This window comes from Equus asinus, chromosome 29 (genome assembly GCF_041296235.1).
Source record: "Equus asinus isolate D_3611 breed Donkey chromosome 29, EquAss-T2T_v2, whole genome shotgun sequence".
Taxonomy (NCBI): domain Eukaryota; kingdom Metazoa; phylum Chordata; class Mammalia; order Perissodactyla; family Equidae; genus Equus; species Equus asinus.
This window is the reverse complement of record NC_091818.1, coordinates 38,988,729-39,003,474: the sequence shown is the minus strand read 5'-3', so window position 1 is coordinate 39,003,474 and position 14,746 is coordinate 38,988,729. Positions and strand designations below refer to the sequence as shown.

Genomic DNA, 14,746 nt, shown 5'->3' with positions numbered 1-14,746 from the left:
TTGCTAGAAATACAAACTCTTGGACTCACCCTGGAAACTCTGAGTCAGAAACCCTGGAGGTGGGACCCAGAAATCTGTATTTTAACAAGGCTTCCAGGTGACTCTGGTTCCTGCACAGAGGCAATGGTCACGCGCCTTTGCTGTATGTCACTAGGTGGCACTAGGTTATCTATAACTTTAAAATTCTACATTAGATTTGACTCTCTTCACAGTCAGCACGTACCTACTTTTTCTTGTTTTAAATCTCTCTCATTGAAGCGCTCTTTACAACTACCCTAAATCAATACCATTCATGGTTGAATGAAAGCACTGAGGACTAAAAAGTATAATTTCTCTCTTCATAATTTGTTTGACTAGGCTCTTTGATTTAAGCCATGAGAAAGGATAGTGTATTATTATTTTGGTTTCCTATTGACCTCTGACGTTGCTGGTTCATGATGAAAATTCATGAGATTTCTCTAAAGGGGCTTATTTTATATGCCCAAGAGTGGGTTGATTCCCAACATGGTTACTCACCAAGGGGCCTAGCTCCTGAGGCTGACGTCCACCCATTAAGTACCAGTCAATGTGACCCAGTGAATTTTCCACTACCTATCACACACACAAAAAAGTTTGCCTGGAAAAATTCCAGAGTAATATCTCTAGAAAATAAAATCCTCTATTTATTAGAGGAGGAAAAAAAAATCTTTTAATCAATGAGGTTATTATAGGCTGCCACACAGTTACTGACCAACATCCCAAAGCAGAATAATACTATTTAGCTTTTCCTTACTGTGAATTGAGGCTCAGACTGCTGACCTCCACAAAATAGTTCATAAGCACAGTGAGCTTTCCTAGCAGGGCCCTCAGCTGTCCTGGGATGTGTTCAAAAGATCATGAAGAGTGCAAGGAAGACATGGGGAGCAGGTCAAAAGAGTGAGGACCTGACCTCCTTTTCTAAAGAGAACTCACATCTTTTCCTTCTCTTGGTTTTCTTTCCTTCATGCCCACTTGGTTAGGGGTAGGAGTGGGTGCTCCTGGTAAGTGCTCTGAATTGGCAGAAGCAGAGTCATCTAAAGTCACTGTCTTGTTTCAATTTAAGTATCAGTGGTCTTGTGCAAGATGACTTCAGTGACACACAACGGCCTCCAGTGAGGCCTCAGTGGGAGTCACTGATGGCTCTTCCTCTACCCACGGGCTCTTCCCTGCTTCTCACATCACCAATGTCCCTAGGATGCTCTTTCCCTGTCTAAGCCCTGGTTTTTTGAGCAAGAAGGTCTTTAGAAGTCATGTAATACCAAAGAAAGTAGGCTCTAGAGTTTGACAGACTCATAATGACTGACGTAATGTCTCTGAACCTCAGTTCTACATTTGTTAAACTGGAGTAAATCCAAGTCATAGAATCATTGTCAGAATTAAGTAATGTCACACATATAAGGAACCAAGCATGGTGCCTGGCACATAGGAGGCACTCAACACACACCAGCCCCCAGCCTCTTCCCCTTCATCATTAGCTTCTCGTACTCTTTGTCTAGGATGATAGGCAAGTCGTGAGAAAAAGATACTCTGTGATAACACACAGTTGACATTTTGTGATAACAGATTTCTCTATACCACTGAGAGCTCAGTAAAAACAGATAATCATTGTTTGGGGAAAAGAAAAAGCATCTCATAATCAACATTCATAACAGGGAATTCAAGAAGGTTTATATAAAGAACAGTCTTTATAAAGCATAAAGGAGTTGGTAGACTCCCAAAGTCCCCTGAAATTATATTCAGAATTTTGCATGAAAGTGCACATGTACATTATTTTCCTGGAGAGAAGGTCTGTAGCTTTCCACAGTTTCTCCAAGGAGTCTACTTTAGGTCAAGACCCACGCATACAAGTGCTAGTAAATATTCCTGCCTTTGCTTCTATCTTGCAATGGCAAAGCGCTTCACATATCTTGCATGTGGCGTGAAGAGAACAAAAGGTACATCCTTAGTTTTGTCCAGGAACATGGATGTTATTCACAAATAAACATTCTCCTCCTAGACAACCACATGGCTAAAAAAGCAAGCCCACTGCAATGTACAATGTCCAAGGTGAAAAGAATTAGGAGCAAAGAACCACAGTCAAGGACGCAGCTGGAAGCCACGCCCCTTTGGGTCAATGGACGGAGGGATTTCCTGGCCTCTGTTTCCTGTGGGCCTTGGGTTTGCCTACTGTCGGAGAAAAGCAGCCAACACCTGGTGATTCCACAAAAGGATTTCCAAACAAACACGGCCTGCTCTTTTCCTCTTGGAAAAGAGGCTAAATAGTCTGCTTGTTTATGTAACCCGCTCACCTGGGCTCTAATGGGGACATTTCTTAAATACAGGGCAGTCAAAAATACTGTGAATAATTATGCAACTCCCTTTGATGGTAGCAATAAAGACAAAATTCAAGCAAATCGGCAGAGTATTCAAAGAAAAAGTGATGAGGATGTAATGTACAGCACGGCGACTACAGTTAATAACACCGTATTGCATATTTGGAAGTTGCTAAGAGAGTAGATCTTAAAATTATCATCACCAGAAAAAACTTTTTTAACTAGGTACAATAAAGGATGTTAACTAGACTTATTGTGGTGAATATTTTGCAGTATACACAAATATCAAATTATGTCATATACCTGAAACTAATATAATTTAGTATGCCAATTATACTTCAATTAAAAAATACATTGGCTAAGCCTCAGGAAAAGTGGTAAAGTTGAGGCAATGAAGATGAGAAAGAATTTGGTTGAAAACCTTCATAAGTTCCCTTTTATATATAGTTTTCTTATTGGAAGGGGGTTTTCTCGCCTCTATTGATATTTGGTATTTTGGAAAATAGCATCATACAGAATTTACAGCTGAAAGATTCAAATTCAATTCAATCATTTCATGGTTAAGTGGTGTTTTCCCAGATTCCTTTTAGAAAACTAATTTTCTTCACTGTTTACTCAATGCTTTCTTCCTAAAATAATACCTTACTGAGTCTTAGTTTGCCCTATTTGATTGACTTCCCCAGAGAAGCTATGCATGAAAACAAGCACAGCTACTTCAAGAACTACCTCACACATTCTAAAAGCAGGTACCCCGGAAAACATGCATCACCCCTTCCTGATACCATTTTGTGTGTCCACTGGAGACCTCAAATACCAGCTGTTCTAAGTATTCGAAAACGAACCAAATGGAAGCCCACCAAAAACAGCCACAGAGCAGCAAAGGAAGATAAGATTGAGAGATTTCTGTTAAAATAGAACTACCATATGATCCAGTAATCCCACTTTCGGATAAATCCCCAAAAGAACTGAAAGCAAGATCTTGAACGATATTTGCACACCCATGTGCATGGCAGCACTATTCACAACAGCCAAGAGGTGGAAGCAACCCAAGTGCCCATCACAGATGAAAGGATAAACAAAATGTGGTCTATACATACAATGGAATATTGGTTGTTGTTAGTGCCATCAAGTGGATTCTGACTCCCAGCAACCCTGTGGACAACCGAGTAGAACCCTGCCTGGCCCTTCTGTGCCATCCTTTCACCTTCTGGAGCTGTGTTAGACAATGCTCCGCTGCTGTTCACAGGGTTTTCATGGCCAATTTCTTTGGAAGTGGGTGGCCAGGTCCTTCTTCCTAGTCTGTCTTAGAATGGAAGCTCTGCTGAAACCTGTCCACCATGGGTGACCCTGATGGTATTTGAAATACAAGAGGCAGAGCTTTCAACATCCCAGCAACACCCATTGGTCATGGTATGACAACTGACGGATGAGTGGTGTGGTTCCCTGACCAAGAAACGAACCCAGGCCTCAGCAGTGAGAACACAGAATCTTAACCAGCAGACCACCTTAATAGAATATTATTCAGTCATAAAAAGGAGGGAAATCCTGTCATATACCACAACCTGAACGAACCTGGAGGACACGATGCTAAGTAAAATAAGCCAGTCACAAAAAGACAAATACTGTATGATTCCACTTATAGGAGGTATCTAAAGTAGGCAAATTCATAGAGACAGAAAACATAAGGTTGGTTGCCAGGGGCTGGCGGGTGCGGGGGGAGTTGCTATTGAATGGATGTATTTAGCATGTCAGTTTGGGAAGAGGCAAAAGTTCTGGAGCTCTACCTCACAGCAATGTGAACGAACTCAACACTACTGAGCCATATACCTAGAAATGGTTAAGATGGTAAACTCTACGTAATGTACTTTTCTGCTGTAACTAAAAAAATTTTTTTAAGTTTATAAAAATTGTCAACTCTTAGTTCTTCAAAGGCAGTGAGAATGCCTTAGACATCTTCAGATTTCAGGCATCCCACACAGTGCCAAGAACATGGTGACAACTCAAGCATGTTGGACGTGTAACATGGAAATGACTAAACACTTCAGCACATAGTTGGGGAGATGGAGAGAGGAGCCTTCCACAGAACTAGAGTCTCATCCTGAAAGAATTTTGGTGGGTGTGGCAGATGCTCTTGGTAAGCCATGTCACGTGCCCTGGCCCCACGTCTGGTTTCAGCCTCAGCTATGGTGGACAGTGCCATAACCCTGGGACAACATCCCCCTTTACACACTAAGACAGCAGGAAAAACAAGGAAACAAAGAGGGAAGTCTGAGAGAGAAGAGTACATTGCTGACCAAGGTCAAGTCAAAGTAAGAAGGCCACCCTCCAGGGTCTCTCTGAGCCATCCGGTTCATAGCTGGTCTGACCAAATTACAGCCGATGTCAGAAGAAACAAGATAACGTGAGTTCTCATACAGGCATTAAAAACAAAACCAACTACGGAGCCAAGTGATTCATACCTGAATAATTTCTGCACTGAACAATGCTGGACACCCTCCCGTAACACCAGATTGTTTCCTGGCAAACGTACAGAGGCCACACAGGGCCATGCCCTTCCAGCTGCAGAGTGGAGGCTGGTCAGGGGGAGAACACGCAGCAGCAGGGAACTGGAACTGGGGGTGAATGAGCAGTCACAGAACAGCCTTTTAACAGGGCAAAGCTTCCAGATTTAGCAAATAGAAAGACAGGATGCCCGGTGAAATTTAAATTTCAGATAAACAACAAATAATTTTTTAGTATAAGTACATGGCAGATATTGCATGGGCCATACTGTTTACCAGAAATTCAAATTTAACTGAGCATCCTGTATTTTATTCGACAATCCTGGCAAAGGAATGATCTAGATTTTTGTAACCAAAGTCTGGTGGGACCGAATTCTCTCCCAATTCCTCTTTCACAACAAAACGGGAGCGACACCCGAGATCTGGCAAAAAAAACCAACTTAAACCAGGAAAGTGTTGAAAACCTAATAGCATTTTCATCGCCAACAGTTACTTATTCCTAACTCGTTTAACAAATACTTTGTAGGCGCCCAGTCTATGCCAGGCCCCACACTAGATGCCTAGAATACAATCCTAGGAAAACCTTCCCACCAAAAGGCAGAGTCACAAGGTGAACCGACCAAACAAAGAAAAACTTCAATGAGATTTTTAAACAGATTCAATTAACCCCTTCCTGGACATCTACTGAAATACAAGATGGTGCTAGTCTCAGCTCAGAGGTGACATCTTGCAGAACGTGTGGCTGGTCATTAACCTATTCTCAAAGATCTCTGCAGTGTCAACAACCTCATCTTCCAACACAAAGGGTGATGACACTGTATTTCGAGTGGTTCTCTTCTTTCTAATTAAGCTTCCTCGGTTCTTAAGATTATTTGAAGGTCAAAATTTTATAGGAAGCTCACATAGGAGTGACATGATTAAAAAGCAAGCCATAAATTGAGTTCCACCTCCTCCTGTTGTCTGCTTTCCAGGGCACGTAAAGGACGCATGGCTAACAGCTGGAGAGCACAGCAAGCATCACTTCCAGAGCACTGGGAGGCAGTGGGATTCCAACAACCAAAACTGTAATTTTTTTTCATTTTATGTTTTTGAGATAAAATTCACATAACATAAAATTCACCATTTTAAAGTGTACAATTCAGTGATATTGAGTATATTCATAACGTTATGCAACAACCACCTCTCTCCAGTTCCAAACCACTTTCATCACCCTCCCAAAAAACTCTGTAACCAGTAAGCAGCCACTCCCCACTCCTTCCCTCCCAGGCCCTGGCAATCACCAATCTGCTTTCTGTCTCTATGGACTTAGCAATTCTGGTCATTTCACATGAGTAGAATCATCCAACATGTGACCTTTGGTCTGGCTACTTTCACTTAGCCTACCGTTTTCAAGGTCCACCCATATTGCAGCAAGTATCAATGCTTCATTTCTCTGGGTGGCTGACTAATATTCCATTGTATGGCTATAACCACAGTTTGTTTATCCATTCATCGATTAATGGACATTCGGACCTTTGGGCTATTGTGAATACTGTTATGAACATTCGCGTACAAGTATTTGAGTACCTGTTTTTAATTCTTTTGCGTATATACTTAGAGCAATTGCTAGTGATTTCTCTACTATATGGTAATTCTATGTTTAACTTTTTAAGGAACCATCAAACTGTTTTCATCAATGGCTGCACCATTTTACATTCCCACCAGCAACATACAAGTGTCCCAATTTCTCCACATCTTTGCCAAAACTTATTTTCCATTTTTGTTTCTTTTATTGTTGTTGTTATTATTATAGCCACCCCAGTGGGTGTGAAGTGGCACTTCATTGTGGTTCTGATTGTCATTTCCCTAGTGACTAATGGTCTTGAATATCTTTTCATGTGCTTATTAGCCATTTGTCTCTCTGCTTAGGAGAAATGTCTATTCAAGTCCTTTGCCCCTATTTTAATTTTGGGTTGTTTGTCTTTCTGTGGTTGAGTTGTAAGAGTTCTTAATATATTCGGGACACCAGACTCTTACTGGATACTGACTCACTGTAGGCTGTCTTTTTAGAATGTATTTTTTTAAGAGCACAAGCTGATCTTCTTTATCTTGAGGATGGAGCACCCTCAAAGATGAACCAGACACCAGGAGAACATGAAGACAGTTATAAAGGTCTCCTCATTCCTGAAACTAAAATTTCCTTTCAATGTCAGATTGGGGTGACGTCATACGAGCCCGTCAGTTTTGACAGTGACAAGGAGTTGCGATTACTTGGGAACTCCAGCTGGGAGGTTTGGAGACAGAGTCAGCTGCCCAGGAAAAGAGTCGTAGGAACAAAGGGTAGAAACTAAGCCAAATAACACTTGAAAACAAGAAGTCAGGGTCTAGAGCCCAGATCCTGCCACACAATGGAATCACCAGAGGATCGTTAAAAATATGGACGTCTGGTTTCCATCTCCAGCGATTCTGGTCTAATTGGCATGAGTGAGACTTGGACAGTAGACCTGTAAAAGCTTCCTGGGTGATTCTAAAGTGCACCAAAGTTCAGGACCCGCAGAGCCAGGCAATGGAGCTGTGTGAAAGAGCCAAGATGAAGGTGGACACTAAGCCAGGCTTGGAAAAGTGGAGCTTCTCTCACCATGGTGCTGGGAATAGAGAAGAGCAGGAGGGAACAAGTCCCACAGGTCCAGGAAGCTCTGGTGAGAATGAAGGAAGGTAGAGAAGCTCTTTGGACACCAAAAATGCACTCAACGATCTTGTTTGTCTTTTCCAAGATAAGACGGATGCTCAGTTTTATGAGCTTGAGACTATCAGGAAGACTGTACCAGCTCCGTGGGAATGGCCTGTTGGTATTTTTCCATCTCAAGTTTCCATGTTGATGAGCAGAAGGAGCTGGATATGGGAAGAGGTTATTTTCCACCAACTGTGTGAGTCACTCTGTGTTGGCCTGTATCCCATAGTAAAAACGTGTTAGTAGAAAAGAGGAACGATATACACTTGAATAGGGGTCAAAAGTCAGAGTATTCTAAGGGCCCCATGAGATTAAAGGAATAACCTTGTTTAATTTAAAAACTGCTTCTGTAGATCAAGATCCTGATGTAGTTAATGTCCCTAAATTCTGCTGGGGAATCCAGAGTTCCCAGCATTTACCGAGCATCAAAATCACCTGGGGTGTTTGTAAAAATTCAGCTGTCTGTAATCTATAGACAGAAAGTGGATTAGCGGTTGCCTGGGGCTGGGGTGGGAACGGGGAGTGACTGCGAATGTACAAGAATCTTTTTGGGGCGATAGAAATGTTCTAAAATTGGACTGTGATGACGGTTGCGCAACTCTGCAAACGTACTCAAAATCATTGAATTGTACACTTAAAATGAGTAAATATTGTGCCATGTAAACTAAACTTGAATAAAGCTGTTTTTTAAAAAAGCAAAGACTAGAAAGGGTAAACGATGAAAGTCATAGTACCATACCCGTTTAGTGGTAGAAAAAACATTCAGCATTACTATTTAGCTTTACAAATAAACATGTTAAAAGCACTCATAAATTTTTCAGTTTCTGATATAAATTCTTTGAATATCATACCCAGAAAAACAGCTGCGTAGGCCTCACCCGGATAAATTCTAATTCAAGTCCGAGGAAGGACTCAGTCTTTTTACTCTTTTCTTAGTCCCTCTGGGTTACTATTGGGAACAGCCAACCTGAGAGGATATAAAGCAGGAGAAGAAAACAGCAAGGCTTCTTATTTTATCTTTCTCCTAGTCTTAAAGAATCTCATCACAAATGAAAATTTTTGGCCTAAAAAGAACCAAAACAAAACTGGAATCGTGGAAATGATAGTAATTTAGGTGCCATGGAACAAACAGGAAGTTTGAGATTTTCACGGAGAGAGTGAAATAACCAGGCTTGAAGCAATCACAGGGATGGAAAATCTATCTCGGCGTAAGTCTTCAGAAGCTGACACATCCCAAGGACGCTCCAGCAAAGTCTGAAGTTCAAATACTCTGTTCCACTGAGCCCACAAATCATTAAAATCTCTTAGGGGAGAGGAAGCGGGGAGGGGAGGCAGAAGAGAGAGGGAGCCTTGTCTTTCACCGTCTACCAACTTGTAATCTTGTGGATTTTGAGTTACATGGCCATGAGTCACATGGGTTTTGGATACACGAGTTAACTATTTTAATAATCCAGAAAGTATAATGCTTTGGCTTCCGAATTCCATCTCACGGAATTAGTTCTTACATTGAGAAGGAGTCCATTAATTTATGATTCAATAGCAGCGGGCCCAATCCTGATACAGCAGACAAGTAAATTAGGCAAAGATAGGTTATATTGCTTTTAGCCTTTTTTAAAGTTTTTATACAACTAGGGAGAGACTTGGAATTTGAACTCACACTCTCAGTATTTTACGAAAGCTCCCCAGGATGGTTGCTGTCAAGAATGAACGAGATGATAATATATGCAAGGGTTGAGTCCAGCATCTAGCACAGTCATCCTTATCTAGAATTGCTCCCCTCAAGATGCAAATGGGTCCATTCCTTAGAGAAATTCCAGAAGTCTGACTTCTAACCACCGCCAGTTCTCTCAGAGGAATGTCCTGGCTGGAGTCCACATCCACAGAATTACAGCTCATGTTCTGGTGCAAGCCCGATTCCAGTCTGATCTCTACCCTGGATTTCTTCTGGAAACATGCAATAGTGTTCAGACAAACCGCAACAACCTGGGCCTCTCGCTGCTGAGGCTGCCATTTTGCAGGAACAAGAACAGCTGAGCTCTGACAGATGGGAATGAGGAGGAAAAAGTGAATCCTGGCTCGGCTTGTGAAATCTCCATGCTCTGGAGAGCAAAATATCTGCTCTGGTACGAGAGCTAGGAAAACAATTTTCTTAAAAATAAACAGATCCCAGGAGATCAATGGTCTGGAAAAATTCCTCTGAGATTCTCTCATGTCCTGACTATAAACAGTAAGCGACTTTTCAGCTAATAATTGTAATTCATACCCGGTTCAAACATACATACACCTCAACTCGTACACGTCTCTGAAGAGTCACAGTGGTTCTGAAAATTAGGCAAAACGCACAAACATTTCATTACGGCAGCAAGAATACTGCCGGAACCTCCCACCAAGGGCCTCCACGCAAGCCCTGAGCCCCGTGGATTCATCCCAGACCCACTCGGCCCTCTCTCGATCCTACCAACCCCCAAAGAATCTTCCTTCTGAAAACATACTTCCTTCACACAGTTGTACAGAGGAGAATTTCCCTCTAAATTACAATTACAAAGAAATGAAATTTAAAAATATTCTTCATTATTAGTTTGGGTATGCATTTTTTTCTTTGCTTTTCTTCTCAAATTTGCAGACTTAATTAGCTATCTTTTTTTTTTTAAGATTTTGTTAATGCTTTATGGTGAGGAAGATTGGCCCTGAGCTGACATCTATTGCCAATCTTCCTCTTTTTTTTTTTATTTTCTCCCAAAGCCCCAGTACATAGCTGTATATCCTAGTTGTAGGTCATTCTAGCTCTTCTATGTGGGATGCCGCCACAGCACGGCTTAATGAGCCGTGTGTAGGTCTGCACCCAGGATCCAAACTGGTGAACCCCAGGCCGCTGAAGCAGAGCGTGTAAACTTAACTACTCGGTCCAGGGGCTGGCCCCTTAATTAGCTATCTAATGTTTAAAAGGATGGCGTCAAATAGTGTAAGGAGACAAAGGTTAATCAGACACAGAGCTGCCTTCAAAATCTCTTAGGATCTAACAGGAGAGATAAGTTTGCATAGAGAAAAAGTAAATATAAGGTGATAATGATAATAACAATGCTTAATAATTAAGCTCTTGCTTTGAGCCAGGCACTTCACACACACTAACACTTCCCGATGACCCCAGAGCTCATTATTACCCCTGTTTTGCAGATGTGCAAGCTGAGTCTTACAGAGCCTGGGTAATTTTTTCCAAGGTCGTAGTTAATAACTGAACTAGAATCAGTTCATCATACACACTGCCACCTACATGACATAAGGATGGTGTATGGTAGCTCATGCCATTCCTGAAGGTCAGAGACCATGACAATATTTTAACTTTTCAATTAGACCTGGATTGAGAATGTCAAACTCAGTGTTGGCAGTCAACACACAACAAAAGACCTGAGTCCACCACAGAACCAGGACACGCTCGGTCTTTGAGAGGAAACCACTTCTCACACGAGAGTCATTAACTAAACTGTTCTGGTGCAAGGAAAGCGTGTTTTCCATCCCATTTACTCTTTGTTAAGGAACAACATTCTCTTATTCCACTTGTCAACTCATTTCTCTGCTCTCCTTCCAATCTCATTCCTAAATATTCTCACACAAGAAGTCCTCTTGGCCCCCTCTCCTCACCATCACAGCGGTTGAATTAAGACTCTGCATATTCACTGACCACTTGGCACTCCCCTGACCTCAACGTCACAACTTTCTGCAAGCCTGTCATTCTGATCCTGGTGCAATTTTTCAAGGCATCTGTCTTGTTATCCAACTTGACATTAAGCCTTACAGGTATATTAGGATAAAGGCCAACAGCAGTGAATATTTGATATAAACTATTAGTTGAAATGAATATAGTAATTAAAAGTAGGTTATATTGAATTTTTCGTTATCATTTCAACAAACAGAGTGCTATTTTAAAAATCAGAATTTGAGAAACACCTAAACTAAGCAGTCCTGCTAATGAACCAAAACGTCTATGTCTTAAATCAAATTTACAGTGCACGTTTTTCATTATTTAATTTTACAAAGAATCTAACACATTGTTTAAATGTTTATGTTAATGTTAAATGTTCAATGTTTTAAAACAGATTTTTTGAAAATGACCAGTAATCCCTCACCCCTATAAAATGATTATTTTATATAAATTTCTAGTCTTTTATCATCTTCGTATTTAACAAAGTTAACATATTTAACGTTATAGTGTATGTACAATTGTGTCTTTTTTTCCCCGTCACATGCTGAATTGTTTTTATAACCATATTTTACTAATCACGTCCATAGGGTTGAATATTTAGGATGACGGAATGTTTTTGCTACTACAAATATTATCGAACAGGTTCATACATAAACATTCCCATTATTCTAGCTGTTTCACTAGGTGAGATTCCCAGAAGCGAGACTCCTGTGTCAAATGATTTCAACATTTTTAAATCTCCTGATAGAGCCTGGCTTTAAAAAACCAAAACTGTACAGGGCACTGTCTTTGTCATGTTGCCTTTTTTTTTTTTTTGAGGAAGATTAGCCCTGAGCTCACACCTGGTGCCAATCCTCCTCTTTTTGCTGAGGAAGCCTGGCCCTGAGCTAACATCCGTGCCCATCTTCCTCTACTTTACATGTGGGATGCCTACCACAGCATGGCTTGCCAAGTGGTGCCATGTCCACACCCGGGATGCAAACCAGTGAACCCTGGGCCACCGAAGCGGAACATGCACACTTAACTGCTGCGCCACCGAGCCGGCCCCGTGTCGCCATCTTTCAGATTGCTGCAGACACTCAGGGCCTCTTTGGAAGAGGCGCCAGCACCCCAGATCTGAGCGTGCCCAGCCAGCACCACTCACCTTCGCCCCTCCCGCTGCCCTTCTGCCGGCTGTTGTGCAGTGGCAGCACCTCCAGCGACGCGAGGCCCGACCTCTCTAGAAGGTTCACTTCCACCGTGAGCCTCCCCACCAGCTGCTGGGGGCGCACGCTGATGATGTGCTCATACTTCCCAAGCCGCCGCTGCAGGAGCTCTTCGTAACTGAGGAGGAACACGGCTTTGTCCTTGCTGGGAATCACTACTGAGGCCCTGAAGGTCTCTGTCCCCTTCTCCCTGGAGGAAGAGAAAGGGAACTCAGCGTTGGAGAAGGCCAGGTCCCCTCAGGTCCCCGGCCAGACTCTCGGTGAGAGTCCTTAGAAAGAAAACATGGAAGTCAGTGTTGGGAGGAGAAGCGAGGGCTGCACTAGAGGAAGGGTAGGAAGGGTCAAAGACGCCGGAGGGTAGAGCACTCAAAGACTAGTGACTGCTCCCTCTCCCGGAGTCAGCCCCGAGGGGCCGAGGGGCCGAGGGGAAAGGGGACCTTGAACTCGGTCAACTGCTGGAAACGAGCGCTTCGGGTCAAGGCGTGAATTGATTCTCCTCTTTGCAGGGATGGTCAAATGAACCTAACATTTTACGTAACTGTAAAATAGCTAATATATTAAGATTTTACACCTTGGTAGGGCTTGGTCGATGCATTTGGGGGAAAAGTAAGGAATAAAAGATTGCCAAGCATGCAGAAATACAAGCCATTCCAAATGCTTTCAGTACATGGAGTGAGGGTTCACTGATTCAAGATGGCAGATCGGCCATTAAAGGAATAAACCCAAGGAATAAGACTGGGAGGGGAACCATCAGTGTGTAGGACATTTCCAAACATTTCTGCAAGACTTGGGGGCTTCAGTAGGGCAAGAAGTCTATAGCTCAGACTATGAAGGAAGGGACTGGAGCAAAGGAGAATGCAGACTCGGAGAGAATGCAGGCCCTGGTTCAGCAGGACACCGCAGATGGGTGTGAGAAGGAGGACCAAACACCAGGAGGAGAACTCCAGGTCCATATGTGAATGAATGACTGAGACGATAGGATTCCTACACGCCTCTCCCCAGAGCTGAAAAGAGACACAAGTACTGAGATGGAAAGTTTCACTGAGAGGTGGACAGAACGAACAAAAGAAGACTGACACCTAAACCCATTATTGTAAAATGTCAGAACATCAGGTAGAGAAAACACATAAAATGAATAGTATTAGACCACATTAGATGCATCGTCAGTAATACTGGATGTTATAAGACCCTGGAGCAGTAGTTTCCAAGCATGGATGGTAAATTATTCTGCATCTTAAGTTCCATACACAGTCAAAACATTAATCAAAGTCTCGGAAATTCTGCCTCTCACACACCCATTCTGAGGAAGTTACTTCAGAATATACTCCGGCAAAGTGAAGGTGAAAACCAAGAAAGTGGAAGATATGGAATACAAGACGTAATGAAACCAATCCAGAAGAAAATGAAAAGAATTCCCAGAGTAAACATTATGTGACAAGGCTGCAAAGCAATGACAGCATTCCATTGATCTGGAGACATCCATTCTTCCACGCTTAAGAGCTCTGAAATCAGAATGAGTCTCCCAGTCAGTGATGCCTTCCAATTGCTGTTGGCAATGACATGGATGACATCACTTCCAGAAACTTGGGCATAGCTGTTCATTTAGTCACCACTTCAAATGAGTTATGCGACTTGCTAGACGTTAATAGTGACAAAATAAAGTTTTACCTCATAAGGAAAAAAGAGACAATTAGAAACTCCAGGAAAAACAGAGAATATGTCACTTTTCTTCAAATGGGCTGGTAGAGAAGGAAACAAAATCTTAGCATACTAGGTGACTCTGCAGTTAATGTTATTTATGTAGTCATTAAAAAAGAAATGTTATTTATTGGTTTTCGAGGTTTCGATTCAGTTTATAGACAAAACAAAGAATACAAACATTGTGACATCAGAATTTAAATGTTGATAAGTCTGACAATGCAAAAGTAGATGATTAGGTAAGAAAAGACAGGTACTGAGAATGGAAATGGAGAGGTGGAGTGAAATGAAGAAGAGGAAATACCATTTAAGATGGTAGGGCTTAGACGCAATCTAGGTGCCCAGCAAGGGACAAATGGATGAAGAAGCTGTGGTATTTATACACAATGGAATACTATTCAGCCATAAGAAACGATGAAATCTGGCCATTTGTGACGACATGGATGGACCTTGAGAGTATTACGCTAAGTGAAGTAAGTCAGAGGGAGAAAGTCAAATACCATATGATCTCACTCATAAGTAGAAGATAAAAACGATGACAAACAACACACAGAAAAAGAGATTGGATGGATGGTTACCAGAGGGGAAGGGGGAGGAGGGCA

The 14,746-nt window shown here is 42.1% G+C and overlaps 1 protein-coding gene across 1 annotated transcript in view; it reads right to left on the bottom strand.

Moving 5' to 3' along the window:
* The window catches only part of ITIH5 (inter-alpha-trypsin inhibitor heavy chain 5), an 82,292-nt gene that overhangs the window by 42,414 nt on the left and 25,132 nt on the right, over positions 1–14,746 (bottom strand). Inside the window, exon 5 of the mRNA XM_014841317.3 lies at positions 12,386–12,636. Within this exon, the coding sequence (XP_014696803.2) occupies positions 12,386–12,636 (251 nt within the window). The remainder of the gene's footprint in view (positions 1–12,385; positions 12,637–14,746) is intronic.